At 34.3% G+C, this 25687-nt stretch overlaps 1 protein-coding gene across 7 annotated transcripts; it reads left to right on the forward strand.

Annotated features, from left to right (window-relative positions):
• Positions 1 to 1669: 1669 nt before the first annotated feature.
• LOC124952663 (triple functional domain protein) lies at positions 1670 to 24943 on the forward strand. Of its 7 annotated transcripts, none has more exons than XM_047502848.1 (35): positions 1689 to 2267; positions 3109 to 3405; positions 3772 to 3885; positions 4203 to 4524; positions 4598 to 5256; positions 5555 to 5659; positions 5899 to 5994; positions 6539 to 6717; positions 6870 to 7017; positions 7108 to 7299; positions 7426 to 7629; positions 7742 to 8026; positions 8195 to 8521; positions 8625 to 9036; positions 9115 to 9353; positions 9494 to 9795; positions 9874 to 10120; positions 10213 to 10404; positions 10489 to 10752; positions 10836 to 11192; positions 14105 to 14519; positions 15550 to 15619; positions 16600 to 17284; positions 17346 to 17429; positions 17503 to 17858; positions 18011 to 18170; positions 18303 to 18530; positions 18703 to 18891; positions 19208 to 19440; positions 21513 to 21774; positions 22850 to 23390; positions 23486 to 24017; positions 24097 to 24432; positions 24548 to 24740; positions 24808 to 24943. In XM_047502848.1, the coding sequence occupies exons 2-35, from the start codon at positions 3145 to 3147 to the stop codon at positions 24913 to 24915; spliced, it is 9297 nt and encodes a 3098-aa protein (XP_047358804.1). In that variant the 5' UTR covers positions 1689 to 2267; positions 3109 to 3144; the 3' UTR covers positions 24916 to 24943. The 7 variants fall into 7 exon arrangements, 6 of the variants coding, with proteins under 6 accessions (XP_047358809.1, XP_047358804.1, XP_047358806.1 ...); XM_047502849.1 differs by lacking the exon at positions 1689 to 2267 and adding an exon at positions 2543 to 2632; XM_047502850.1 differs by lacking the exon at positions 5899 to 5994.
• The last annotated feature ends 744 nt before the right edge of the window (positions 24944 to 25687 follow it).

Consider the following 25687-nt stretch of genomic DNA (forward strand, 5'->3'; position numbering starts at 1 on the left):
AATATTATTATCGAATTTAATAAATAATTATTAAAACCTAGAATTTTTTTTTGATTATTGCATTAAGAATAATGAATAATGTTTAATCATTTAAAGACTATGATTAAATACTTATCTTTTTTAGACACTTGATATTATTACCTTTTGTATATATGTTTGATTATTTCTTGAGTATTCCATATAATTTCATATTTATCTTTTGTAATGAACAAGTTGGAAAGAAAATAATTAATATCGCTTAATATCTTTTATTAAATACAATTGTAATTGAAAATATTTTCATAATTATGTTTAGATACATGCAAATTCAATTATTTTTGAATTAAATACCAATGAAGAATTCTTCAAGATAAATATCATTCATTAAGAATATTATTTACGTAACTTCACATTATAAATTTTAAACATTTAGATATTACGAATATTCTTTAATCTCTTTAGAACGATATAACGCCAGAAAAGTTCATGAAAAATACTTTATAATTATAGAAAAATATTTTTAATGTTTGTCGTCATACACCAATGTAATGAATATATCTATATACATGAAGTAACTAATTAGGGTCGCCATATTTTTACAAAAAATCTAATTTATTAACAGAGACATATGAGAATAGTAAAGTTCTTCGAATGAAATCTACAATCAGTACCCAATCTGATACGCTAGATGGCGTTAGGAGTATCAAAATGTGAAATTTTTAGTAGTTCAGTTGTATCTTTTCAAACTAGATGGCGAAACTTGTACTGTTTGTGAGTTTTTTAACTCCAATTACTGTGTACTCCTGCATTGACTATTTTCGTAAAAAAAAATCTGTCTTGCTAAAAGAAAAAAACGTGATGCGATCCTAAAATTGTATTGCAATTTTTAAGATAATTATTAATATCTTTTATTGAACGTTATACAAGTATAAACTTTCTTTATTTTCACATTGATAAATTTGACGATTTTTAAATAATAATTACATAATATTCATTTATATCTATCTTTTATTTCCCGTCTTATCCTTGAAATCACTTTTGACAAATTAATACAACAGATTTACACTTATATCATTTCTCTTTTCGTATTTAATAATTTATATCGATAGATACAAAAAAATCGCTGCATCTTAATTTTTAACCATTTATTGTCATTTTATGTTTCATGAAATTTTAACGTAAAATATTGTAACAAAAATGAATGATTAAATTTTATTGCATCTACATATAAGTCATTATAAACATCATTTTACGTTTGCGATAACATTATCCAAATCGTAATATTATCTCGATATTTCGTTTGATTGTTACACCAAATTAAACTTAATTATCGTTTAATTCGTTGAAAAAGTTATATTAGATTTTCTATATTAAAATAAATGAATGAAAAAGTAATATAATAAAATTCAATTCGTAAAATTGAAGCACTTAAGAATCGTCATTCTATTGGCCATAGTTCATTCGATGCAAGTATTCTACTAAGAATTGAACGATCATTTCTCTCTACTTTTCGACCTTACAATTGGTCGTATAAGGAAAGATGGGCTTTGTTATTGGTTATGATGTAGAAAACAAAGAACCAATCCATGTTTGGCTTATTATTTTTTTTCACTCATAAGCGATAACAAAAGAACCTTCGTTGTTACCACTGTATACGTTATATTGCTTTCTCTTCTATATTACATTTTTGCAATCGTGTATAAATATACACAACAAATGTAGTAGTTACAGACGTACGCGCATGCGAACATTAATATATATGCTATAATATGTATATTTCAAGGAATATGGTGGACCTTTTCAAGGTCAGAAATTTTCAATATCGCGACATTAAAGACGCCTTACGCGAGTGTCATTACTGGGTTAATCTGTGACCGAAGTATAGTGAAAGAATAGAAGTGTATATTTGCTTTATCAATTAGAGTTGCCTAAATTATAATCTTCGATATTCATGGATTTTGTATTCTATAAAAATTTAAAGATCGTGCTGCCGCCTGCAAGGCGTCAATACAGAAGAGCGAACTGAGTGTAATTTAGAAATCGCGTGGATTATCGTATGAAATAAAGTAGGATTAAGGACCAAGCTTGATAATATAAATTAAAGATGGCACGGTTGAGCATTGGTGCATTATCGATGTGGTCAAATAAATATGATTCCGTATGAAAGCTAATGATTCGCTATAAATATGTGTAGAAGCCATAAGATTTTTCTTCGATGGAATGCAGGTACTTCACCGAAGAAAGAAAGAAAATTTTATCCTGCGAATCTTTGACTGAGAATTAGATAGGTGAGTGAGTTTTCCTTCATTATAATATCTAACCTATGTGATCATCACATTAAGATGACGATTGACGCGTTTGACGAACAACGGTATTGTTGCAAATCGGTGCAACGGTCAGTAAAAGAGAGAAAAAGAAAGAGACATGTACATACACACAAACGTGCGCGCGCGCGCGCTCGCTCTCTCTCTCTCTCTCTTTCTCTCTCTCTCTCTCTCTCTCTCTCTCTCTCTCTCTCTCTCTCTCTCTCTCTCTCTCTCTCTCTCGTACACATAAAGCTGTATGATACGTAGCAAGTCTAACGCGATATGGCCGCTGCTCTGTAGAATTCGTTTGACGACCCAAGAAACTTATCTTGAAAGTGAACATAGATGTAATTAATTTAGATTGAATTTCTAATTTCTTTTTCTTCAACTCTAGATTAATTCATCATTATTTTAGACACTGTTTATTGTTGTATCTGTGTTTTTAAAACACGATATAAGACACGTGTATGAGATTTCTTTACGCATAACTTTTCTACGATTTAACGTTCCAAATAACTCTTTAGAATATATCTAATGCGAACATTTATTTTTCTGAAAAAGTGACCGATCTCTATTAGATTTTAGATGTTAAATTTCTACCTCTAATATATCGCCTACGATATTTTCATTTATGATCGTCACATTGTATTAATGCATTAACTTCGGAAAATATAAGTTTACTAAAACTTTTGAAATTGAACATTGTCATTATAACAAAATTATTTATTATTACGATATATAGTTATATCATATAACATTATATGTTTATTTTATGTTTTTAGTTTATGAAATATTCGTTATCACATTCAATGTAATTTTTTAGATAGATCATAAGCAAACTATATACACACTTAACACAATGGATGGCACAAGGGCAGCAGATGTCCTACCCTTACTTCAAGAACGTTTGGCTATACTACCAGGTGGACGAGATCGTAGAGGAGGTCCAGTTATTGTTTTTCCAACTACTCCTAGAAGAGAACGTGCAAAACCAGAAGACTATCGTCGTTTGTTGCAATATCTTTTAGCCATTCCTGATGATGAAACCAGAGATTTAGGATTTACTGTGATAGTGGATATGCGTGGTGCTACTTGGGATTCTGTGAAAACAATTTTAAAGGTTTTGTTATGACATTTAGATTTTAATTTATAGTTAAAAATTCCGCAAACAGTTAAACAATACATTCGCAAGAAAATATATAGTATCAAATTGGTAGTATTCTCTTCTGAGAAATAATATTTTTATTCAATTAAGTATATTTTGTATAAAATTTATCTAAAATATAATAATATACAGTCTTTTCCAATGTTGGATATTAAATTTATATTAGTAAATATTTCATATTGATTAATAAATTTTACGATGTAATATTTGAACACTAAAATATTTTTTTATATATATACATGAAAATGCACAATGTTGCTTAAACGTAAAAGTATCAAATGAACTAATTTCTTTTGTTTCTTTTTTTTATTACCATTTAAGGTATTACATGAATACTTTCATCAATCGGTCTATGTTGCATTCATCATAAAGCCAGAGAATTTTTGGCAAAAACAAAGGACATCATTGGCTAAACAGAAAAAGTATAACTTTGAGGTAAATAAGGAAAAAACAAAATTTTCTATTATTTGTATTAAATTTTTTGAATTTTATCTTTGATATTATATCTATTTTTAATTTGAGCATTACATGTACTGATGTAGAGAAAGTGTAATATTGCATGCTTTGTTACAAGCATTAAGTACACAAATTACACATTTCGAAACTTGTATAAAGTAAATATCCAATTTTGTGTAAATTTTTATATGCACTTGTTTTATGCACTTAAGCTATTTAAATCATATTAAAATTATAAATAAACCAATATTTTAATATAAGAAATTCATTAAATTAATTTTTTTTATTAATTTCAGATCAATACAATTAGTTTAGAATCTCTCACAAAAGTTATAGATCCATCTCAACTGACATCTGATTTGGATGGTTCATTAGAGTATGATCATGCTCAATGGATCCAAACAAGATTAGCTGTAGAAGACTTCACTTGGCAAGCTGCTGATCTTTTAGATAGGTTGGACGATTTACAAGAGGACCTTAGTCGTAATGATTTTGCTGATGACGTTGGAGGTGCTAAACATGGCATTGACCTCCATAATGAGATGAAAAAGAAAATTTTGAAAATTCCTGTAGAAGAAATTGAAGTTGTTGCTCAGCGTTTACTCCAAAAATTCGACAGTAATATACATTTCACACTCTAATATATTGCTTTTTATGATTGTATTATTTAACAAATAATTACCTTGTTTAGGCATGTCAACGCCAGGTGGCGAGGGAGGAAGTATTGAAAGTGGTGCTGCAGGTGGAACAGATTCAGATGGTCAGGCATTAGCGACATTAGTTATACAGCATTTAGACTCTGTTCATGCAGCCCAACAACATCTCTTGCAATTGTGGCACATAAAAAAAATGAAATTAGATCAATGCTTTCAATTGCGCTTGTTTGAGCAGGATTGTGAAAAAATGTTTGACTGGATTTGTCATAATAGAGAAGGATTTCTTGCTAATTATGTGGAAATTGGACGTTCTTATCAACTTGCAAAAAATTTGCAAGAAGAACATAAACATTTTACTATGAGTTCAATGAATGTTTATGTGAATATTAATAAAACCCTTACAATGGCTGCTAGATTATTAGAGACACAACATTATGCAGCGGGTCATGTACGAGCCGTTGCGAGTCGATTGGATAGAGCTTGGAAGGAATTTGCGGCTGGTCTAGATGAGCGTACTGCTGTTCTTGGCCTAAGTGTAGTGTTTCATCACAAAGCAGAGCAATATGTCGATAGTGTTGTTGGTTGGAGTCAAGCTTGTGATGCTAGCAATCTGCCTAATGAAATTCCTGTTCTCGAATCTCACATAAGACAACATCAAACTCTTTATGAAGCAATGTGTCAAGCATATACAGAGGTAAAATATTTAATTTATAATATCTAAAGCTATTTTATTTTTTATTTTTGCTTTACTAGAAAGTTTCCTTCCACAAATTAATACAATTATTAAAGGTATGTTAGGAGCAATAAATAAATATAAAATAGAGATAAACATTAGGAAAATTAAATGATATTTCATTTAAAAGGGCTAATAGTATATTTGCAACGTAATTGAATAAAAAAGATAGTATCTTATTAATTGTATCGTTATAAAATAATGAGTAAACATTAAAATCGTAAAATAAAAATTTGTATACAAATCTAATATTCGACAGGTTTACAATGCATATCAGGCTCTTTTGAGTGGACTAGGCTCCATGCTGCAAGTATGTCATAGCAGAAGTACAGTCCATCGTTTGGATACATTTTACACTAATTATGTACGAAACAATTTTTTTCATTATTTCTAGTCGGTGAATATTCTTGCTTGGTATTTGGGTGCGGTTAAAACCAACAGCCTTGTCTAAATCTTATGCAATAATTAACATAGGTTGGACTAAACACTTGTTATTATGGACTTGTTAGGATGGAAGCTTTTATCATGAAACAAAGTTGAATTTCGTATAATCGGTGAAAGGCGCGTAATATTGGAATGAATTCGTAAAATACTGTTGTTTAGGTGCATAGTACCAGTAAGAAGCTTCTTTATCAACTGGATCATCTTGTGCAAGTCTGTAACCAACCACAGGGAATAGACCACACCATCCGCAAACATGTATGTCACTTAGTGTTTGGGAAAATATATAATTTGATTAATCTAATTTTCTTTATTGCATTAAAAAATTGTATATTTTTGTCCATATATTCATGCATAATTTATAACAGACTCTTCGTCATTTTCTACAATTAGTTTTCCATAATTGCTTGTGCATGCAATTGATAAAGAAATTATGTAACTTCATTATTATAACTTCATTATTGTAACTTCGTAATGAAGCATGTAATATAAGCAAATACTCTTTAACTGTCAGTCTTAAAGTCTCAACCATAACTTAGAAATTAACTGAATATTAATATCTATTTGTATATTACTTGTCATTTTATCTGTTCTTATATTTTTTTATATGAAAATATTAAGGATAAATAATATTTACCTTTATAAATAGATCTTGTAATTAGTTAACATTAATTTATATCTGCAAGTATTTGCTTATGAATGACAAGTGTAATAATTACATGGCATACATATTAATATATTTTTTGGCTTTAATTAATTTTACGCATTATATACGAAATTTGTATGTTATTTTTATGCATAGAGCCAAGATGGACATAATGCAGAAAGTCATGGTGGTATGAGTGGAAATCCAGCTGCAGATTACAGTGAGGGTGCATCTCATGTGTTAGCGGTTATTCATCAAATTTTAGGTCATCATAGAACATTGGAAGCTCGCTGGCATGCACGCAAAGTTAAATTACATCAACGTCTTGCTTTGAGGTATTTATAAATTTCTTACTTTTTATTAAAGAACATCGCATAATTTATTTGTTATGCAGTGTTGAAATAGTTTCATTTATTTAATTTATTTATTTAATTTTTTTTTTTTTTTTTTTTTTTTTTTTTTTTTTTTTTTTTTTTATAATTTACAGATTATTTCAAGAAGATGTAAAACAAGTTCTTGATTGGCTAACCAATCACGGAGAAGTTTTTATCCGTAAAAATACAGGTGTAGGACGAAATCTTCAAAAAGCAAGAGTATATCAAAAGAGTCACGAACACTTTGAGAATGTTGCACAGGTAATGTGTACTATTTTACATAGATAAAGTCCCCATTAATCTGGAACAAAACTTACGTCGTGTTTATTATTTGTATACATGTTTTTACAGAATACTTATACAAACGCAACGAAATTACTTACTGCAGCAGAGGAATTAGCACATACAGGAGAATGTGCTGCCGATGAAATATACGCAGTGGCACAAGAATTAGAATCTCATGTTAGTAGATTTGCCGCGAGAGTCGAACAACGACGTCGAAGATTAGATCTGGCAGTAGTGTTTTATACTCATGAAAAAGAGGTATAATATATATATATATACATACACACACACACGCGCGCGTATGTGTTATGATTGTTTAGTGTATACGTTAAGTGATATTATTTGCCAATTAATTAATGTAAATTTGTTCTGCACACATCATAGCTAAGCGGTTGGGTGGATGAGTTACGACAAGAGTTGCAGCAAGAGGAAGTTGCAGAGAATTTAGAAACAGCGGAAAGATTACTCGATCAGTGTGCACAACATAGAGCGTCTTGTCTTGAAGCTTGCGCTTCAACTATTGCGCAAGGTGAAGCATTGCTTCAAGAACTTCGAGAATCAACAGATGCACCCGATACTACAGGCTCTGTATGTATTAATCAATGAATATATTTCAAACTTGAAAATTGTTCAAAATGTTAGAGTTTTTTAAATCACATAATGAATTTTATTTCATGTTATGAATGTAAAAATATTTCAGATATCTGCTGTAGAGAGTGCTCTTGATAGATTGGCTGGCTTACGGCAAGAATTGGAAGAATTGTGGGCAACAAGAAAATTAAGGTTAGAGTTGTGTTTACGATTGCGTGTTTTCGAAAGAGATGCGTTAGAAGCCAGTGGTCAACTTGAAATGTGGGCACAAGACTTACAAGGATCACCGCGCGAAGGTTCACCTGAACAGCTATTACGTGTACACAATGACGGTGTTGCTCATATGCAAAATACTACATTTCAAGTGTTACAACAAGGTCAAGAACTTGCACAGGTAAAAAATTCTATTGACATTGTTTTTATTTATTAGAAATTATCCATATAGAATAATCTATAAAAGATCTTTTTTTTTTTCCAAATTCTATTTTTTTTTTTTTTTTTTTTTTTTTTTTTTTTTTTTTTTTTTTTTTTTTTTTTTTTTTTTTTTTTGTAATTATCGTAGGTCTTAGAACAAGCCGGAGTTTGTATCATGGCAGACGGTCAACATAGCGCTACAGCAAGAGTTCAAGTGCTTCTTGAATTTTTAAATGAAAGAGAGATGGACGCAGAAGATCTTGCAGAAATGCGAAGAGTTCGACTTGAACAAGCTGCGCAATTGGTACAATTGCAAACGGATGCTACGCATGTAGCCAATTGGATTAGGAATGGAGAAGCTATGCTTTTAGCTTCTTTAAGGGTTCCCGAAAATTTACAAGATGCCGAACAACTGCGATTAGAACACGAACAGTTTCAAGTCGCTATAGAGAAAACGCATACTTCTGCTGTACAGGTAATTACGAATTGTGTTTTATCTTTTTATATCAATTCTTTGTTAATACATTATTATGACATAATTATGAATATTTATTATAATATATATCGTGTCTTTGTAGGTAAAACATAGAGCTGATGCATTAGTAAGCGCAAATCATTATGATCCGAAAAGTATTCGAGAAGTAGCTGAAGATGTCACTAAAAGATGGCAACAGTTGGTAACTTGTGCAGAAGAGAGGCATAAATTAGTAACCGCGAGTATAAATTTTTATAAAACAGCGGAACAAGTTCGATCGGTTCTCGATAGTTTAGAGCGTGAATATAAAAGAGACGAAGATTGGTGTTCTGGTGGGGAAAAAGGCGGCCAAGTACCTACTCTTGTAGCTAAACATCAGGAACAAAAGGAAGCATTTTTAAAAGCATGTACTTTGGTGCGAAGAACTGCCGAAACATTCCTAAAGTACACTAATCGCAGTCTACAGTTTTACAATTATCAAGCAAATAGTGTTGGGTCAGAGAACAAAGTAAAAAGTTAGTGTCTTAATTTGGAATAAATTCAATTGTAATTGCTTTAACACATGTTTATTTTTCATGTCATCATGTTCATAGATATCTTAGAAGAATTGTTAAGTAAAGAAAATAAAGTACTCGAATATTGGACTCAACGAAAGAAACGTTTAGATCAATGTCATCAATATGTTCTTTTTGAGCGTAGTGCAAAACAAGCAATTGAATGGATAAGGGAGACCGGTGAATTGTATCTTGCAACGCACACAAATGTGGGAAAGAATCGTATAGAGAACGAGCAATTGTTACAAGAACATAATGAATTTAAAGGTGCAGCAAAGGTAAAATATTTTTAAAAAGAAAAAGCTAATGTTAATACATTAATAGCCTTTATATCGTTTCATTGTAAAATATAGTGATAATAACATAACATACATAAACGTACGTTTGCTTTGATATAATTACTGTTTACGTTTATTAGGAAACGAGGGAAAGAGTAAAATTGCTGATTCAGCTAGCGGATAATTTAGTTGAAAAAGGACATGCTCATGCTGCTGTTATTAAACAATCAGTGGCAGAGGTGGATCAACGTTATAAAGATTTTAGCATGCGAATGAATTGCTATAAGACACAAATTGAAGATGATTTGGGTATACAATCCGACGATGGCCATAAAGATTTAGCCATAGACCGTAATTCTGATCCTTTATTGGAGGAAAAAATTAAGGGAAAAGATTTAAAAGAATTGAATGAAGAAAAGCGAAGATCGGCTAGGCGAAAAGAGTATGCTTCGTATTAAGATTAAGAAAAAATTATATTTATCTATATTTTTGTAAATATATTTTCTTTATTTTAATTTAGGTTCATTATGGCTGAATTGTTGCAAACCGAACGTACATATGTTAAAGATTTGGAAACTTGTATTCGTTGTTTCTTAGAAGAAACGCGTAATGGAAAAGGAAACGTACCAACAGGATTGCAAGGTCGAGAATCTATAATCTTTTCCAATATGGAAGAGATACATCAATTTCATAGCAATATATTCCTTCGTGAGTTGGAAAAATATGAAACCATGCCCGAAGACGTTGGACACTGTTTCGTGACTTGGGTAAATAACATGATGTTATTTAGCAAAATTAAGGAATAATCTAATAAATTATTTTGCTCATTGTTTATAAAATAATACATTATTGTTTGTAGGCTCCGAAATTTGATATGTACGTGACTTATTGTAAAAATAAGCCAGAAAGTAATCAATTATTAGTTACGCATGGGGGTACATGGTTTGAAGAATTACAAAGAAAACAAAAAGTTGAACACCCAATCGCTGCGTACCTCATAAAACCAGTGCAAAGGATCACAAAATATCAGCTTTTGCTTAAGGATCTTCAAGTACATAAATATTATTTAAAGATATCTTTTATTACTTATCTCGTAAATACAAATGTTTTATAATATTAATATTTTTGAATACAGGCTTGCTGTCAAGAAGGACAAGGTGAAATTAAAGATGGATTGGAAGTGATGTTGAATGTGCCTAAAAAAGCAAACGATGCCTTACATTTAAGCCTATTAGAGGGTTGTGATGTCAGGATAGATACTCTTGGAGATGTAGTATTACAAGATTCATTTACGGTATGGGATCCAAAGCAGCTGATAAGAAAAGGCAGAGATCGTCATATATTTCTTTTTGAATTATATTTATTATTTAGTAAAGAAGTCAAAGATTCAGCTGGAAAGGTTTGTATATTTGAAGAAATAATTGTAGATACTCTCTGTAACGTAAGTTTTATGTTAACCATATGTTTTTCATGATTGTTCAGGTAAAATACATTTACAAAAGTCGCTTAATGACTTCTGAATTGGGTGTCACCGAGCACATCGAAGGAGACGAATGTAAGTTTGCCGTATGGACTGGAAGAGCACCGACTGGCGACACTCGTGTGGTTTTAAGAGCGAATTCCATGGAGGCGAAGCAATTATGGGTCAAGAGATTGCGCGAAGTAATACAAGAAACGTACTTCAGCTTGAGCATGCCGAAGAGTCCTGCCAAGAAGAGTTCGAGCCAACGATCGAGTAGAGATCTGGAGGAATGTGCATCTTTGAATGACAGTGTGGAAAATTTGGATAGGAACTCATTGGCTTCATTTGGTTCGACGAATACAACGGATTCAGACAAGGTAACTATCGTATTTTATGTCGTAGAAAGCGGAAATTGATCATTTTAGCGTACATTTATTTCTTACATCGTGACAAGATGAAACAAGATGTTACTTTAGCTCGTGAAACGATCGTTTATATAATAGTTTAATCGCATCACGTAAAATGATGTGCGCGTATCTTGATAAATAATATAGCGAAAAATGATATATTTTAAAGAATAAAGATATTTTTTTTAAACGAAAAATAATATAAATTTTGAGACGAGAAAGAAAAAGAAAAAGAAAAAAAATTAATGATTGTCAGCAATCTTCCTCTTCCTGAAATTGATTTTCAAGGGTCTTCTTGTACGCAATGCAGTAGGATTTAATTTACTTAATCGTACGATATCCTGCAGTCGAGGACGAGACATTAAAATCAGCTGCCCCGGTTAGGCCGTGACTGCGCACTGAGAATTTCCTCGAGGAGAAAACATCGATGAAAGGCGTTATCGAGCATCCCTCCCTTCTTCCTCTCGATAAGCCCATTCCACCTACCGAGACATTTGGAGAGGCGCTCACGGCGTTGATACTCGATTCTAGGAAGGGTGCGATTAGTACGGGCGCGACTGTCGGCCCGGACGGACTCGTTTGGAGCGTCGCGTCCCGTCTCCCGTCCTGTCCTACCTTATATATACTATTCTCTCTGTTTTTCTCTTGTCTCTCGTCTCTTGTCACATCATATCACGTCACGTCACGTCACGTCACGTCTTTTCTCGTCTCGTCTTTTCTCGTCTTTTCTCGTCACACGCGTTTTCTTTCGAACGGTAGAACATATCTCGCGTGAAAAAAAAAAAAAAAAAAAAAAAAAATAAAAATAAAAAAGAGAAAAAAGATCCACTCGAAAATGGCTGTCGGCTGTTTGCGCCGATGTATCCTACCTTCGTCATACTATTTTTCTCTTTGCGAACCCTTCATCGAATTTCGTGTACGAATCATCGCGTTTTAACGACAGTAAGTCGTAAGGAAATATCGTTATGACGTCACCGGCCGGAAAACCGGCAACGATCGCCCAAAAGGCACGCAGAAAAATTTCTTTACCGTGGTTTAGACAGACCTCGGTTACACCACCTCACGCGACCCTCGCCAGGCAGCACACCATCGACACCCCGGGCTCTTTTCAAGCTCGGCTTTTGCGCCGCCAACCCTCTCTTTCTCAGGTATTCTCTCTCTTTCTCTTTCTTTCTCTCTCTCTTTTTCTCCATCCCCCTCTCTCTTTCTCTCACTTTTTCTCTAACTTTTTCTCTATTCACCCTTCCTCTTTCTCTCTCTCTTTCTCTTCTCTCTCTCTCTCTCTCTCTCTCTCTCTTTTTCGTTGTTTTTTCCCCTTTTTCTTTTTCTTTTTGTCCTTTGTCCTTTAACTCACCATCCCGTCTGTGGCATCTCGATCGTGCGCGTGAGCGCACGGTTAAGCGCATCCAAGTGTAATCAATGTTTTCACTATTGGACCTTCCCGAATTTATCTCTAGCCATCTAATACGCCATAATTTATTTTCTTTTAAACGAACACAACTTCGATATTTAAATTTATTTTTCACCATCGTCTCTCTTTTACTTAACGAACTCGCTAAATATCATTGATGTTAGCCTGCATTATCTATCAGCTTTTTTTTATGTGCCAATTCACGAGCAATTTTTTGCAACCAATTCTTGCGAACTGTTGCCCTTGAGTACCACGTTGTGCTTACGCGAATCATATCCTAATATAGACTTAGGTTAAATGTAATAATCACAACTTATAATCGCTCGTAGACCGCGAAAAGAGCGATAAAGAAAACTCTTTCATGGAATCGCTCGCTAACGGTACGAATTATTACATTTATGATATATGTTCGTACGCCATCTGACGTATTAGATATTAGAAATTATATCCGTTTAATCGTGAGACTTAAAAATTAAGAGTTCTTGGCGAGCATGACATTACCTAAATATATTTCGTCCTATTAAATTAGAAATTTTTGTCAATCGTATGAATGTTTACCTGTACTCGATCCTTTGGACTTTTCGTACATGTCCGTATGGGTTCGAACTAATACGGATTTTGGCGCGTGGAATATTCTATTTTTGTCATGGAATGCGTGAATACGAGAGAGAGAGAGATTGAGAAATAAAAAAAGAGAGAGAGAGATTGAGAAATAAAAAAAGAGAAAGAGAAAGAGAGAGAGAGAGAGAGAGAGAGAGTCAAACTGAGGACAGTCCAGATTAAAACATGTTCGTTTTTTTTTTTTCTTTTTCTTAAAAATACGAAAATGAAACGGAATGTTGATATTCCAATGAATCATAAATATTAGTTCCCTAATTAAAATTATGTAGCCATTCTTGCATCGTTCATTTATCTTTCTAATTGTAGAAAATTTTTTTTTATTGACACACACCTATAATCGAGATCTATTCTAAGTTTTCTTGTTTCGAGTAATTGACTCCTCGTACTCTAAAAATGAAGCACTCTTGTAAATATCATCCAAACGATTACACGGACCGATCGAACCTATTTCAGCGAACGTACCACATTAGACGCTTCAACGGTCCGTAAATTCAAAGACGATTTCTCGATGATGTCGGTTCCAAGTTTGTATCTGCGTATAGCGTGTACTCTCTCTCTCTCTCTCTCTCTCTCTCTCTCTCTCTCTCTCTCTCTTTCTCTCTCTCTCTCTTTCTCTCTCTCTCTCTTCCTCTCTCTCTCTTCCTCTCTTTTTCTCTTTCTCTCTCTCTTTTTTCTTTTTTACTCTTCGCTCATAAAATCCGGTACCCTGATACGTTCGTTTGCTTACGTTCCCACGTTAAAATACTTCGTTCTTTCCTTCCTTCTGTGGAGTGAATCACGAATAGAAAAATATGAGAAAATAAATTAGAAAGAAAAGTTGCTATTTTTTTCTTTCAATTTTCATTCATAGACTGGTGTTGCCGAAATGACTTGGGTCGTTGCGGATCATCTAGCAACACCAGGATCTAGAGAACTGACGGTGACGAAGGGCCAGCAAGTGGAAGTCTTAGAAAATGGTAGCGGTAATGGAAATGCCAGTGGAATCGTTGGTACCGGTGAATGGACATTGGTACGTTTACCACTCGCACCGGGACAAACAGATCCACCAGCAGAAGGTCTTGTACCTACGAGCGCTTTGAAACAACCACCAAGTAATTCATGTAAAACCTCACCATCGAGAAAGCCACCCAGTCAACAGCAAACGTTGCTTCAACAACAGCAACTAAATCAATCGGTTATCGGACAACAACAACTTGCGACTATGGTTGTTGGTACAACGGCATCATCCCCAGCTTCAACTTTAACACCGTCGAGCGAAGAATTGGGTAAGTTTTTTTCTTTTTTTTATTTATTTTTTTTTTTTTTTTTTTTTTTTCTTTCAGGAATTGCTTTTCGATAATTGCGTTGTTAACGACACAATTGAGTTTACGTTTGAATTTTCAACGACTAAAAGAGAACAAGGGAATAGGCTATGGTTGATAACAGTTGAAAGAGGCAGATGACGAGATCCGTACTTGTACGTATACTAGAAGACCCGAGCGCTCGATCAATACGACGCACGGAACACGAATGTCCTTGACCACTTGTGGCAGCCTGGGGCCAGCGTCACGGTCAAACTAACTGTCGATCATTCGACACGACCTATGGCAATTCATGATCAAACAAGAAAGTATCCGTTACTCTCATTTTTTTCTTCGTGTATCAAACTGTCAAACTGGCAGAGGGACGATGGACGATGCGAACCGACAATGAGAAAGGAAGAGGGAAGAATGGATCGAAGAAAAATGAGTGAGGGCAAAGTACGATGAGGATGCTTCGAAAACACGACAAACTTTTTCCTTGAGAAGTTGAGAAGCCAGATAGGATGGAAGAGTCACGCAAGCTTTCTCTCAAGCCTGTGTGCTGCATCTAAAAATAAGAGAGCAACGTCGGCCCGATATCATAGAAGTATACCTCGATATAAGAGGCAGCTATGCTTACCACTTTCGATTCACCCATTTTATTATCCCCGTTTGGATAGTAGAGATAATAATCGTTTATAACATTCTAGCGATGATACATACAATGATGTGTAATCCAAAGTCGATCAATTTTATTCGTACTCGCTTTGCAAAAGAGAGTTACGTAATAATATCAATGAAACTAAAGGATCGATAAAAATCGAATTTTCTGCATATGGCAAAATTACACTTTATTTTTAAATAAGATAAAATTATAGTAAATAAGATTATAGTAAAATTATATTGTAAAATTGCGTATAAAAGAGTATCGTCCGATTAATTTCTGATTTATTACTGTTATCGCTATCGTTATCGCAAATGATTAAAACGATCTCTGTATTCGTATTGTTTTTAGAAATTGTTGGAAGCGATGGGAGCTCGGCTAGTACCAGTTCACCTGGAAATAAAAGACGCGGTTTCAGTGGGTGAGTAGCTTTGTAACGCGTTTATAATACGTTTCTGATTAATGACGAATTCGTATAATATTCGTAGGAAGATACGATCACGTGCAAATGTGTCGAATGATTAAATTCATCTATATCTTTTACGTATAGTGTAATGCGAAAAGGTTACGTTTCTTTGTAGGTTCATATAAATTATTAGTCTTTGATAATATTTTTATTAACAATAAATTGTTATATGCGCAGAAATAATATGGTCAACGTAATAATGTTATAAAGGGCATGACAATGAAACGTTAAGACGATTAAGCATAAAAATATTAACATACATTATTTCTTTTAAAAATAAAAAAAAAAAAAATGGAATTTATTCTGCATCAAAATGCTCGAAATTTAATTTATGTATAAATTTTGTACACATCAACGTGTACATTATTTTATACATAATAGACATTTAAATTAATAACAATGAGTCTATAAAATATTACAAAATATGTTATATATCTATATTTGTTTACGGCAGTGTACATATATATGTAAATAAGATGCATAATAATCATAAACTCTATAAGTCTGATACGGTAATATAAAATCATAACGAGTCGAAAGTACTTAACCTAATTACTAATGGAAAGCGCACGCTTGGTTATTAGCAATTGATCAACGTGCATAATGAGTGGCCGAGTCAAACAGCATTGGGCATAGTGGCAATTCTCTTTATCGCCTATCCCCGCTCTTATTGTTTTCACTGGCGACACGACAGGCACAACTGTGTCCGCGTTTATTAATAGCAATAAAATGAAGATGATGTGGTAGGAGAAACGCGTTCGCTGCCTGCCAGTACGTTGCGTTTCTCTTTCTATCGTTTGTCGCGTTCTCAAATTATGTCTCCCGATGCGTAACTCTTTAAGAAAGTAAATGATATCGTCGTGAAACTCTCGGGTATCATCGCGAAATTTTGTTAACGTGCTGGGTAATACGAAGAGTTCGTTGGTGTGTCGTAGGAGAAAGTGGTTACCACCTCCGCTGCGTAAGCTCAGCCAAGGCAAGGTCGATAAGGTCGTTTCAACGTCGTCGTCAGCCGCGTCAACGGCTGCTGCCGCCACCGTTAACAGTGGCATTCCGCTAGCATCGACGTCTTTAACAACGGTGACGACAGCGACGACGACGACGACAACGACGACTGCTATTTCTTCTATTACTGCTACTACAACGGGAACGACGACAACGACAACGCCGACGACAACGGCAGTAGTGAAAAATACGACAACGGTTGCAACAGTAACACCAAGCAGCAAAAACATTGGATCATTGAAAAAGAGTAGCTCGGACAAACGTTTCAAGCTACCATCAGGAGCAACTGTTGAACAAAAACGTACCGTTACTGTTTCTGCTGGAAACGTGAGGATTGTCTCGGAGTTTGAACCTTTGACGGGAGCCGAGGAGATTGAAAGAGAGGAAGAGGAGGAAGAGGAAGAAGAGGAAGAACACGTTGAAACTTCTGAAACGATATCTGCGACCTACGACGACGGTGAAGGTAACGTCTTTCACGAACAAAATGGCACCGAGGATGGTGAAGATGACTTGGAATTACCGCCACCGATGAAACCGATTACCGAGCCTATTTTAGTCGCTTCCGGTAATGGACCCCCTGGTTCAACGATACCCGACGAATTACCTGGAAAAAGAGTGAGTATAGCTAGCCTCGTTATTTCCATATTACACATTCTTATTATTCTTATCTTTTTAGACATCCGAGTGTTCCAGTAAAATACTCGACGGAGCCACAACAGCGGATTTAGCAGAAATCGAGCAAATCGTAAAGGAAAGAATGGTAAGTTTCGTGCGTTCCATCATCTTGTTTTATTATTTTTTATCAAAGTTTTGACCAAGCATGTTGATCGTAGGAACAACATACCGAGAATCAAGAGAGACATAGTCTGATGCGAACGGAAAGAACAACAGCAGGAGGTGGTAGAGGTTCGAGCGATGGCGAGAATAATTATGCTCGTGCGACAAGTCCATCGCTTGTTTCTGAAGAATCCGATCCTGAAACTGCGGCTTTAACCAAAAGACAATTTGTTATTCGCGAATTAGTCGATACAGAAAGAGATTATGTCAATGATCTCAAACAAATTGTCGAAGGATATATGATGTTAATGCGAGATCCAGAGAGCGACATTCCACTTCCTGAGGATCTTCGAGCCGGAAAAGACAAAATGGTATTTGGTAACATAGAAGCGATCTACGAATGGCATAGAGAGTGAGTATAACATTACCTGCCCTGACTCATTTCGTTTTCCCTTTTTTCTCTTATTTATTTATTATTTTTTTTTTTTTTTACGTATATCAGCAAGTGAAAATGTTACGACTTGCGAGCCAATATGCTAACGAAATAATCTCTTGTGTTCTTAGCTTTTTTTTGAAAGCTTTGGAGAATTGCATAAAATGCCCGGAAGAACTCGGTCCTCTCTTTAAAAGATATGAGAGGAAGTTACACATGTACGTCGTTTATTGTCAAAATAAACCCGTTTCTGAATACATCGTGTCCGAATATATATACACTTACTTCGAGGTAATTATAATTATTTGTTCCATCTTTTCTGAATGCAACAAAAACGTGTCATCAATGCATTTTTTTATGCGTTAATGTATCTCGATACTTTATGGTAATGAAATATATAATTATATTCCGAAATATTAATAGGAATTGAGACAGAAACTTGGACATCGTCTGCAGCTTTGTGATTTGTTGATAAAACCTGTGCAAAGGATTACAAAGTATCAACTGCTCCTTCGTGAGGCACTGCGTTTAACCGAACGTACTCAGAGATTATCGGAAATCGAAGGACTCAGAGCAGCGGTTTATGTTATGCGAGTTATACCAAAAGCGGCTAATGACATGATGGACGTGGGAAGATTGCAAGGTTTTGATGTAAGTTAGAAATATAAAATCAATTTCGAATGATAAATTAATTATCTGCTAGGTTTTTTTTTCCAAGTGTTTACATAACATTACCATTCATGTTTATAATATATTCTCGAAAGATATATTACATATCAGAAAGTTTTAGTATTTTATCCTCTCTTATTCATTTCGTTTGAAGGGTAAAATAACAGCACAGGGTAAACTTCTGCTACATGGGCCTTTGTTAGTGTCAGAAATATCGACCGTGCCAACGAGAGGAAAAGAGTGGCACGTTTTTCTTTTCGAGCAAAATATTATCTTCAGCGAAGCCGTTGGTAAGAAGACTCAATTCACCAACCCAGCCTACATATATAAAGCTCATATACAGGTAATTTTTTCATATTTTTCATAGCAACATATATGCGATTTATCGCAAGAGACTACGAATTATGGTTATTATAAACTTTATATAAGTCGGTTTGACAATGTGAAAACGAATTTACGAAGATAAAAATTTGAAACAAAATTCGTTCGAATACATTTAGTGGAAAATAAGTTTACTTGAATTCATGCAATCCAAGTATTAAAATTTGATCGCGAACGATGTGTATGAATATCGTAAAAAAAAAGAAAAAAGAAAAAAGAAAAAGAAAAAAAAAGATAATAAGAGAAATATATGTATTCGCCGGTATGTTTTCGTGCAGGTAAACAAAATGAGTCTCGAGGATTCGTACGACGATCCGGACAAATTTGTGATTCGATCTACGGATCCTCGAAAGCCCGGTCTAGGATTTTATTGCAGCGTAATAGAAGAAAATGGACCTCGCAGACAGGAATGGGTAGATACGATCACTGATATCCTACAAACACAACGTGACTTTCTCAAGGCGATACAGTCACCGATTGCCTACCAAAAGGAACTTACCAAAGATCCACTGTAAGCGTCTCTAATTTAACACTGAATTACACTGACTCTCTTAACACTCGACCTGTGAATATTCGTTCCGACATATTTTTGTATATTTTATATAAAAAAAGAGATACAAGCGCTGTAAGCTAGATAACCGTAGTCGTCACCTAAATCATCACCCTCGTCCTTTTCCCTTGGATTCTTTAGTCACTACACCCTAGCACATGATCGACGTTCCTTCGATTATTCAAGGATCTTTTCTTCGTTGTTGCCATTCTTGTTGTTGTTGTTGTTGTTATCGTTGTTGTTCCTGTTAACACATATCATCGTCACTCATCGGAATCATCATCGTTATTATCATCGTTATTCTTCTTCTTATAACGATATGTATTGTCATTATTTATTCCGTCATCACTCGAAATAGAGATATACTTCGTTATTCTTTTTCAATACTTGTATTTTCCAAATATTCCATCATCCCCGTAGCAGCACGAATAACTATACAAAACCTTTACGTATTACATACATACATACCTTCGACCGAAAAACGATCTATGTAAGGAATATACGCTGTCGACGAATTATAAAGTGAAATTCGACTTTGTATTAACGTAATAACTTGTCCTAATTAAACTCCATCTAAAAGAAAGCACAAGAAAAAGAAGAAAAAAAGAAAAAAAGTGAAAAATATGAAAAATATGAAAAACGAACGTGTCGAGATCGAAAAGAGACATACATATTTTAAGAATACCGTAAAGGAAGAACTTATACTTTGAATCGAGTAAAATTCAAAAACGAAGTTTAGACTTCTAGATAAATTAGAATCGGTTATGCCGAATGTCAAAGTACTTCTCCATTTCCAAATGGGTCACATTTTGGTCTTTTGCTCCCCTCTCCCTTTCTTCTCTCAAGCTCTATGGATCGTTGTATTACTCTTCCACAGCCACCTCTCGCTTCCAAGGCCTGTAAACGAGCGTTAATCCGTTCCAATGTGCATATACATAATGCGTGCGTACGCGCGTGTGTGGGTGGTGTCTGGGGATGTGCGTGCGTGAAAATGCCCGCGCGCGTGCGTTTACGTATGTAAGTATTGTATACTTACGTATACGAAAATGCGTACATCGCGTACGGCATACGATGTACAATTCCACGCCTCGGGTGTGTGCCACGCTATTTAATGATATAATTATCGAGAATGTACAATATATTTATAATAATTTTAATAACGTTTATAAATGCCATTATGAGGTATCTGGTGACGAGTACACTGTACATAGTACGTATTAATTCTCGAAAAGCATCAAAAAAACAGGGCTATAATCAACTCGCGAAACGTAAATATTGTTTAGAATAAACTGTAAAATACGAAGACTGTGATTACAATGCGTCCTTCTTTCTCACGCCTACCTAATGTACCCGTGCATGCGACTAACGGCTTGTTTTATTATGATTTTCAGTGAACACAGTACTGCGAGAGATAATGTCGGACTCCTTTATTTATGACTGTCGTTTCTTTTTCTCCTTTCTATGTTCCACGACATTTTTTTGTATCTTCTTGAAACAATCCTATTATCTGTTTTTCCTTTGATTACCTACAAAAGAATTTAATGTCGTTGTACGTACGATCACATCTTTTCGATATGATCGTTGAGATTTGTATTCTTTAAAAAGGAAATGTTAAACGCTCTTTCTTTTCTTAAAGAACGTTTAAGTTTCCATTTCTATTTCCATTGATGCTAATTGTTTAATTTCACAAACACGTTCACACATACACACAGACTTATTCTTTGAATGTAAAATGAGGTCAATTAGAAATTTTATTTTATTCGATATTATTATTTCTTGTTATTGTTAACAAATTTTTCTTCCTTCTTCCTGTTGATATCGCACCAAATTCACGTCAAGACTCGTTCGGCTCATATTTGATGTTTTTAACGAACTTACTTCCTGATCGATTAAATCAGATGCAATGATGATCCAAATGATGCAATGACAATTGACCTGCTAGTATTTAAAAAAAGAAAGTATAATACTAGTTAAGACGAACCTTGACGCGTAGTACTGTGTTTTGTTTTCATTTATAATTTGCTGACATATAGCCGAGTTCCATCAACGGAGCCTGTGGTTCGAGAGACCATATCAGTAGCCCCGACGTTTTCGACAGCATCCCCCGGAATGATGAACAAAGAAAAGAGTATTCCTCAACAGAAGATAACTCGACCGATTCAAAGGACTCAATACGGTGGTTTAGATTGCGAATTACCACGAACGCCGAGTCCAACAAAGAGTAGGCTTAACTTCCTCGATGGATTCAGGAATACTCTGCGCGCACGATCCCCAGTTCGTACTAATTCGATACCGGTGAGATATTTCTTAACGATTTACCGATTTTCATATTGATAATGCTAGCTGGATAATTCGCATTCTATAATTAGTATTCTTGATTGCAGCAAAGGGGCTCTTCTCCTTCTTGATGTCTGTCGCTAACTGCTATGTACTGCATTACCTTCTGTCGTCGCATCCACAAATCCTCGATCTTTTATTGTTAGAGAAATAGACCGAGCGAGACATTATCAGAAAAAGCGTACGATCGGGTCACTATTAGTTGTTGTGTTGTTGTCTTTTGCTAAGTGCACGCACGTTATAACTTTCGATCGGTTAAAAGTGTAACACCGTGAGGTCGAGAAGCAAAAAAAGAATATTCTCCAACAACTAACACGTTAGCCTACCTAAAGTTAGCCACGTTAGCCTGAAAATATAGGATATAAAGCGACGGTTTTGATAGTATTACAGTATCCTTGAGTCTTTGTTATTAATATTATTGCCATAAATGTACAGACTATTAACAAAATAATAATTATAATACTACTGTATTACTATTCAAAATCATCAGATCTACTACCATTATTTTTGCTACTACTGTTACTATATACTACAACTACTACGATTACTACTACTACCACCATCACCAAATTTACTACACTATTATTGTTTCTCTCTCTCTCTCTCTCTCTCTCTCTCTCTCTCTCTCTCTCTCTCTCTCTCTCTCTATTTTTCTCTCTCTCTTTCTTTTTACTACTGTTACTGCTATGCCAATTTCTACGGCATCAGCTACAGCTACTATTACCGTTATTAAAATCGTCACGACCATAATCATCACATTCTCTTCATCATCACTGGTCGCTGCAACTGTGTCGTTACTACTGCTATTATTATTCTATTGCTACTAACTACTACTGTACTATCTGCTACCACTGCATCATCCAGATAACTACTTTTATACTTCTATAACTTTTGGTGAGCATGATAAAGCATTGAATGCGCTATTGTATTGGTAATTTGTTTGCATGAGAAATTTCATTAAATTTTATAACAATGTACAATCTATAAAAAGAATGAAATGGAAAAACAGTAATTAAACAGTTTTATTGTTTAGGTCGTTCCGGGTGCACGAGTAAGATTGGCAGCCGACTGGGGAAAACTACGTGCCGGTGACGAACTCGTCGTTTCTCGTTTGGATGGCCCTGGATTAGTGGTTTCACATCATAATGAGAAAGAAGAACTTTGGATACCAGCTAGTCTTGTTCCAAATTTATCTATAAGCAGAGCGTGGTCCTTCCGTCCGAGCAAAATAGATTCTAATAAGGATATCGTACAGCCACAAGAAAGATCTCTAGAAAAAAAGGGAGCACCTACACTCCTAGCAAGTACAAGTCTGATAAAGGCAACCGCTGGCGAAGACGTTAGACTTTCAGTAGAAATTATTAATGTCGAGGCAGCAACCGTTACATGGAAGAAGGAAGATGAGAAGGATAATCGAATTATTAGAGAAGGCGATCGTTATCGACTTGAACAGACCGCTGCTTTTTTGTATTTAGAAATTGTAAGATGTCGTCATTCGGATTCGGGAATATATCGATGTTATGTTGAACATGACACCGGTTCTTGTTGGACAGAGATTTCCCTTTTCATCACAGGTATGCATCAAAAATTCGTCTAACTGTTGTTAACAATTATTAAATAAAATATAACGTAATAGAGTAAGCGATTATTTTCAAATAATTGTTTTTAGGCGTAAGTGGTAGTACATGGGCGCGAGTTGTTGGTTCGACAAAAATCGAAATAGATTGGGAATATTCTAGTGTTGATTCATATAGTATAGAAGGTAGAACAGCACCTTCTCAAACTTGGGTTCTGATGGCAACGGACGTAAAACATCCACCAATGACATTGGAATTACCACCTGGTGCATCTTATAGTTTTCGTGTTGTTGGAAAAAATGGAAACATTACTTCATCTTCCGCGGAAGTAACGTTGACTGGTTTCGAAGATAATTTAAATTGGGAAACCGAACAGTTTATTGGAAGATATTTAGAACTAGATGAATTAGGAAAAGGTAGATTTGCAACTGTAAGACGTGCTAGAGATAAAGGAACGGGTCAAGAAGTGGCATTGAAACAAACTCCACGACACAAGCAACCACGTTCCCTAACTCGAGCCGAGTATGATTTGTTAGCGTCTAGTCATCATGGTAACATCATTAGAGCCTTTGCCCTATTTGAAAATGCTCCACGTCCAGGAATTGACACGATTGTTTTAGAATTGTAAGTTATACTTAGAAATATAATTCCTTTAAATGTTTAATTTTAACACCCGTTACATTTGGCTTTTTGATTTTACTAGAGTTAGAGGTCCGACGCTCTTTGTTTACCTTAGTAAAAAATCGGATTATACGGAAGGAATGGCTATTAAGTATGCGAGTCAATTGTTGTCAGCTCTTCAATGGTTACATAGACGTAACACAGCGCATTTAGATTTAAAACCTGAAAACGTACTGGTAGATCAGGATAGCGGTATAGTTAAATTAATAGATCTTGGCGAAGCAGTAAGGGGCCCAGTCGACGAAGTCGTACCGCCTGCCGATTTGGAATTCGCAGCACCAGAATTGGTACTTGGTAAACCTACGGGAACTTGTACGGATATGTGGGCTGCAGGTGTTTTCATTTATGTGCTTTTAAGGTGATATATTAATTGATATTTTCAATTAAATCACAATGCTTTTTATATCGATCTGTGCTTATCGATTGCAATTTTTAACGAGGACAAAATAGAGTTATTACATTTTACGTTTTAGCGGTGTATCGCCATTTCTAGATGATTCTGTAGAAGAAACGACTGCTAATATATTAAAATGCGATTTCTGTTTTCCCAATGAATATTTTGAAGCCATATCTAATGATGCAAAAGATCTTCTTGGAAGATTATTATGCTTACATGGCGAAGAAAGAGCTACCGCTGAAGCTACTTTAACATCACCTTGGTTTAAGGTAATAAATTATCTTGTGATAAAAAATATTCATTTCATTAACACGCTGAAAATATTTTTATTTATAGGCTCCGGCTAGCTCTGCAATATCATCGATTAGATTAGCCGAATTTACCGAGCGACGTGCACATTGTTCCAAATCGCGACAAGATCATAATGAAAGATTTTATTCGTAATATTTTAAATAAAGAAAAAATATCTCCAGCGCTCTCCCTTCTTCCCCAAATAATTTTATTACATATTGACTTAATGGTACTTAGAAGGATGATAACTTTTTTTCTTGTAAATAATAAGAATTATTTGGAAGATGTACAGCACAAAAACTTTTTCTTATTTATCATTTTTTTTTTTAAACCTATATCTTTAACAAAATATTTTCAATAAAATATATATTTTTTATTTCGTTACACTTCGATAGTTCTAACCAATGTTTATATGTTATGTATATTTAAGAGATATTAATAGAATATATTGAGAGATAAGAAAATCCTAGAAATTGGTTTGAAATGGAAAGATTATATTAACAAGGATAATAAGCCACTTTTTAAATTTTGATGTACATAACTTTTGGGAAAAAAAAACTCTTTGATTATATTTTTTTTTAAACCTATATTATTTATTAGAAAAAATATTTCCTCGTTTAATAGAACATAATACCAAAATTAACATAGTAATATTTTAATCGAAAATAATGAAACAGTTGTATTCTAGTAAAATATAGTACCCGTGAATTGAATCTTTAAAATTTTATTCCTATAAAAAAATAGAACTTTTATATTTTATGTATTGCTTTCCAGGGTAAAATCGTCCTTTCGTCCTTGTTTAAAAAAAAAAGACACTAGAGAAACTTTTCAATTTAACATTAATAATATTCTGAAAATGTTAAATCAATCGATTTAGTAGTTTCTGAGAAATTTTGATTACAGCTTTCCAAGTATTTTTATTTAT

This window comes from Vespa velutina, chromosome 10 (assembly GCF_912470025.1).
Source record: "Vespa velutina chromosome 10, iVesVel2.1, whole genome shotgun sequence".
In the NCBI taxonomy this organism is placed as follows: Eukaryota; Metazoa; Arthropoda; class Insecta; order Hymenoptera; family Vespidae; genus Vespa; species Vespa velutina.